The 5809-nt window shown below is 43.7% G+C and overlaps 1 protein-coding gene across 1 annotated transcript; it reads right to left on the bottom strand.

Annotated features, from left to right (window-relative positions):
- Positions 1 to 764: 764 nt before the first annotated feature.
- LOC311026647 (uncharacterized protein) lies at positions 765 to 5474 on the bottom strand. The gene is made up of 7 exons (XM_084030327.1): positions 5405 to 5474; positions 4606 to 4646; positions 4048 to 4360; positions 3482 to 3684; positions 3311 to 3399; positions 3066 to 3237; positions 765 to 1336 (listed from the first exon to the last, which is right to left on the bottom strand). Exons 2-7 carry the CDS (start codon positions 4639 to 4641, stop codon positions 1178 to 1180), a joined length of 972 nt encoding a protein of 323 aa, XP_083886453.1. The 5' UTR covers positions 4642 to 4646; positions 5405 to 5474; the 3' UTR covers positions 765 to 1177.
- Positions 5475 to 5809: the final 335 nt, after the last annotated feature.

Here is a 5809-nt window from a genome sequence, read left to right as displayed (position 1 = left end):
GCACACACACACACACACACACACACACACACACAGCAGCACTGTGAATCGCACACTTGTTATTTGCACAGAGACCTTTTGGAAATTTATTTATGGACTGAATGCAGATGAGATCTGAAAGAAATGAATGTGGAGTATTATGCACTGGAAATTAAAAAAAGTTGCCTTATTTTTCAAGTTGCCAGAGCTCTTCTTGTTTTTCTACTTTAAAAAAGAAATCAACTTTCTTGAATGTAATGAATCTTATATTGTTGTGAAGGGAGACACCAGAAGGACAAAGATGGAGTCAAATGTTTATGCTCTTGTGCTCAGCAATTTTCATGGAAATATATCAAAACTGTTTACAAACTTGCACGCAGCAATCATGTTCTGGCCGGTGTTAAAGGGTTCATCCTTTGGGGAACAGGAACATGTACATTGCATGCATTTTCTTGTATTTTTGTAACATTTTAATATAAATCTGTTGAGACATTTCTGCTCCAGACTCAAAGTGTTGGACACAACAACATCCTTCACTGCTATCTTCAACTGGGTTGAAGATGTTTAAGTTTAAGGTTAGAGGAAGTTAAAGTGTGAGGGGAGAAATGCTTGTGTTGAGGTTCAAGCTAAGTGTGGGATGATGAACCTGGGAAGACTTTTAATTCATATATTTTTGCCGGTGGTGTCTCCCTCCCAATACTAGTCATAACTCATCCATTCCTTCTGTACGTTTTAATTCTGCTGATTTTAATATTCAAATGGTTTTTTTTTCTATTTCTATGAAAGAGATTTTTGCACTGAAAAAAACAAATAAACAATGAAAACATTAGACCAGATCTCTGACTGATAATTTTATATATATATGTATTGAGAAAGTTAACAGAAACCTAATGGGCATCAAATATGGTGGTACATATAATTCTCAGTTAGTAGCAATTTAATAATCTAGAAACTATGGTACACAATAAATACAGATTGGTCAACAAAGCAAGAGAGCATTGTGGGTATGAACTGGTTAGCTGCGTGGCAGAGGAAGAAGTGTACTGTAGAACGAGCTCAGCTCATGTCTTAATTAACATATTTGAACAAATCTAATTATTATAATCTACCGGCACCACGATAAATCGGAAGGTTATATAGTTCCTGCAGTATGTAGCCTATAGATGGTGGCTACGTATGACTGGTGATCGCCGTCTTCCTACGGCAGCGTCTCCACGTTGACGCAGGTGAGGACGACGTCGTGCAGGATGTTGATTCTGTCGATCTGGTTGAGCTCTCGGACTCGGTGTCGGAACTCAAACAGCGGGATGTTGTTCACGGCCACCCTGAACGTCTCCTGAGTGCACAGGATCTTCATCTGGAACAGAACAGCGATCATGTGCTAGTGGCTTACAGAAGAAAACACGATATTTAATCAGGATTTCTTTGAGGGAGAGACTTTCTGCAGCGCTAAAATCTAACTGGAGCAACAAGAGAATAAAGATGTATAATAATTAAGGAGAAAAACAGGGTTTGTATGGGTGCTGGAAATCCTTGAAAATGCTTGAAGTTTAGTGGTATGAAAAGTGCTTGAAAGTGCTTGAAATGTATGTTGTGATAGAACACAGAGAAAAGAAGATCTCCATATCTGAGGGACTGAAAACAGCATTTTGTGACATTTCTTTATGAAAAATGACTTTTGATGATGAACAGATGATGAAAATAGTTGGTGATTATATTTCTGTGGATCTGTTAGTGGAATTAGTTTTCCTTTCATTTGTGGTCCTTCTGTAAAAAGCTGTCTCCAAACATCATGTTGGTTGTTTAGAGGACAATAACATCTCATTTAATGTGATGAACAAGTCACATAATAAGTAGACTGAATTACTGACCATTGGATTGATACAAATATGGAGTTTACCACAGCTGGAAGGGGCTGGAAAAGCATGGAAATGCACCTTGAAGTGCTTGAAAAGTGCTTGAATGTGACTTATGAAAGGTGTAGGAACCCTGAAAAATGCTCATTGAACCTACAAATTAAGATCACAGGGGAAGCTGGTGATGAAGCTGGTAGTTCGAGCTGTCAGCACACAGACATACACAGATTAGGAAACCTGTGAAGCACATTTGTGGTTATTGATGTTAACATGTGACCCCCCACTGACCTCCAGGAGTCCTCCTGCAGTGCAGCAGTTCCCTTATCTAGGACCCGCTTGCACAAACGACTTTCCAAACCTTTCCATCGTTTCCAAGCGTTAGCCTGACGTCAACCGTGAGAAAGTGACCTAGAGTCAGTTACCTTGTGTAGCATTTTGAAACATCAACACCATTTTTTTGTGATAAAAAAAGACAAACAAATGTACGACGGCGTATTAGGGCCACTGTAGGAAAACATATGAGAACGCATCGAGGGGGGCAACATTCAGAGAAGAAAAGTTGCAAATCTGTAAATTTTCCACTTTTTAAATATAGACGATCGTTAGCAAAACCAAGTTGCTAGGTTTTGCTAACGATGAATGTTTGCCGTTGCTATGACAACAAGTGTAAGCTACCGCTAGTATCTTAGCCCAACTGCCCGATCAATAAACCATAAGATGACAATTTGGCCTCATATAGATAAAACCAACAATAAGCATCAACATCATCCCCCTAAGGACCTTAACGAGGGGTTGTCACACGTTGGATTTATTAGAATAATAAATGCGTACATTCATGGGAAGTTAGCTAGCATAGATGCCGGTTGTTAGTATCGTAATAAACTCGCAAATTTGCTACTTTAGAAACTCGCAAAATTTGCTACTTTAGAAACTCGCAAATTTGCTACTTTAGAAAATCGCAAATTTGCCACTTTAGAAACTCGCAAATTTGCTACTTCAGAAACTCAAAAATGTTCGACTTTTTTTCTGCGAATATTGCCCCTTTTTTTCCTACAGTGGCTCTAATATGCCATCATACAATTGAGACGTTAATTAGTAGCTGTTATTTATTTGTGTTGTAAAAAAAAAGGTGGATTAGTAGCAGTAGCAGACACTGACAACATGGTGGTTATGGTTTATTGACGTTAACATGCTACACTTTCAATCCCGATTCCTCTTTCTTGCACTCACCTCAAACGGGCTCCCGAGAGCGAAGGGGAAGGGCCCCTTCAGGTCCCGCTCCTCGGAGCCCCAGCGCTCGCCCACTTTGTGGTTCCGGACCAGCACCGGTTTCCCCCCCTCGCTGAAGCGGGGGTTGATGTGGAAGGCGATGTCGTTGCCTCTCAGAAAGTTCACCGTGAACCTGAAATATAAAAGTTTTAAAACGTGAGTATGTGTGGGAGAAAAGAATGGGTTCAGGAAGCGGATCTACTTACATTTTAGCGTTGGGTTTGACGTGGCCCAGGATGGTCATCATCATCTTGTCGTAGACCCCTCGGGCCAGGTTCAGGTTGTATGGCACACTCTGAACAGCAGGAGTGAGAGATTAATATTAAAACACGTTATTATTAAGTGTGTGTATCATAAGTTGCTGATTCTTGACTCACGAGGGGTCCAGATGTGGGGGCAAGCCAGTGGGGAGGCATGGCGGACGGGTTCTGTCCAGGCCATCCGGACTGTCCCGGGTTATAAGGCCAACCAGGGTGACCGGGCCGGATATTGGGGGCAGGTCCTGGGACTGGGACTGGAGTTGGAGTTGGAGCTGGAGCTGGAACATGAGCAGGGACTTGAACTGGAACTGGGACTTGAACTGGAACTTGAACTGGAGCTGGAACAGGGACTGGAGTTTGAATTGGAGCTTGTGGCTGAGGAGGCTGGTACTGGGGCGGCTGGGGAGGCTGGTACTGGGGTGGTTGAGGGGGTTGGTACTGGGGTTGTTGGGGGGGTTGGTACTGGGGTGGTTGAGGGGGTTGGTACTGGGGTGGTTGAGGGGGCTGGTACTGGGGTTGCTGGGGGGGTTGGTACTGAGGTTGCTGGGGAGGCTGGTACTGGGGTTGTTGGGGGGGTTGGTACTGGGGTTGCTGGGGAGGCTGGTACTGGGGTTGCTGGGGGGGTTGGTATTGGGGTTGCTGGGGGGGTTGGTTCTGAGGTTGCTGGGGAGTCTGGTATTGGGTTGGCTGGCACTGGTTGCCTGGCCAACAGGGCTGCACTGGAGCCGGACCTGGAGCCGGGACTATGGTTGTGGTCTGTGCAGGGGTCAGTGTTGTGGCTGGAGCCAAGCCTGGAAATGAACTGGGAGCAGTGACTGGTTGCGTCCCGGTCCAGCAAGGTGTGTTGGGCTGTCCAGTCCAGCACGTCGCGGGCTGGGTGGGCTGCCCCGGCCACGTGGAGAACCCGGACCCGGACTGAGGCAGGCTCGGCCAAACGCTGTTAGCCTGCGGGGCAGAACCAGAGGACGGGCAGTTGCCACACAGAGCGTCAGATTGCTGAGAGGGGGGAGAAGTGGGGGAAGATGGAGAGAGAGAAGGGTCAGGGTCGGGGTCGGGGTCTGGGTCGGGGCCTGGTTCAGGGTCAGGAGCCGGGACGGGGAGACGAGGAAGAGCGAGGGTGGACAGGATGGCAGACACCAACTTGCAGTTGCGAACATGGCAGTTTGACAGAAAGCAAAGATCCAAGCGTTGACATTTAGATGGAAAATGTGGAAGAAATAACTGCTGTGATTCGTTCTTACCAGTGTGGGGATGTTTGATGAGGTACTTACTTCCATGCTGCCTGCAAAAAACAAGGATTCCTTCAGTCAGGACTCTACAGCTGTGTGTCTCCATATAGATGTACATTGTTGACTGTGGAATGTACTAATTGAATGATGAGAAAACATCCTGAGTCATGTAGACACATAACGGCATATTGATTCAGGCCTTCATCGATGACTTATGTGCACTTAGACAGGAATGTGCACGCATTACCACTAATAATATAATACATTGTTGTTCTTGTGACTGCAAATTAAATCGCTGTTACAAACTTCCTATTTCATTCTGCTTCTTAATGGTTGTTATGACCGAACAAATGCAACAGCAGTGCAGAAAATATGTTTTATTATCAGTGTTTCACTTGCAAAATGATGTTAATTATTGACAATTTACTTAATTTGACATAATTGTGTAATTTACATTTTGTTGACGTGCAATGGGAAATATATCAAATCTAAATAACAGAATCAGATAAATTCAACACCTGAAAATATGTCAAATTTAAATGATTGAATCAGATACATTTTTTGTATAAATTTGTTCGAGAAATGTGTTCATAACAGTTTAAAAGTAACAAAAGATGTTATTAAGGCTTGTAAATGGGGTGAAACATTATATACAGTGTATATTCAATAATGAGAAATGAAGTCAATTATATTCTCTTATTTATGTGTATATATATTTAAATATCTCATGGATCTTGTAGTATTGGATACAAACCATGGATTGGTTCTGACCCACAGAAATGATATCGTAGGAGTTAATTTGAGGAGTTACCTTTTCTTGTGGTGAGTCCTCCGGTGCACACGGGAGCGGTGTCGTCTGAGCGAATCCGTCGGCTTGTAGCTGAACTCATCGAAAACGCTCTTTTATAGCAGCGAACCCTGTCGCTATAGGCCACGCCTCACCCCATCACTCCCCCGTCAGAGAGGAAATACCTCTCCCTCACATGTCACCACATGGAAATACACTGTAATATGTTTAATGTGCCAAATATTTGTGTTGTGTTTTCTTATCTCCCCCCCCACTGCATGATGATGGTCTAATAAACTAAAGAAGAGATCTTCAACAGGGTCCTTGGGAATCCGATACCCCGAGGGGTTCCACAGAGTTACTGCAGGGGGTCCCTGAAATTGTTTTCTTCCAAAAGCCACATTAACATGACTACAACCTATAGTAAGT

Source organism: Eutrigla gurnardus (genome assembly GCF_963514095.1).
Source record: "Eutrigla gurnardus genome assembly, chromosome: 16".
In the NCBI taxonomy this organism is placed as follows: Eukaryota; Metazoa; Chordata; class Actinopteri; order Perciformes; family Triglidae; genus Eutrigla; species Eutrigla gurnardus.
This window is presented reverse-complemented; position numbering and strand designations above follow the sequence as displayed.

What these genes read in the sequence shown, in the direction of transcription:
- LOC311026647 (XM_084030327.1), bottom strand. Translation starts at nt 4,641, where the DNA reads ATGGAAGTAAGTACCTCATCAAACATCCCCACACTG. An exon ending in CCCCCACATCTGGACCCCTC is followed by an intron (nt 3,400 to 3,481) that starts GTGAGTCAAGAA and finishes CCTGCTGTTCAG; the next exon opens with AGTGTGCCATACAACCTGAA. An exon ending in CTCTCGGGAGCCCGTTTGAG is followed by an intron (nt 1,337 to 3,065) that starts GTGAGTGCAAGA and finishes GTTCTGTTCCAG; the next exon opens with ATGAAGATCCTGTGCACTCA.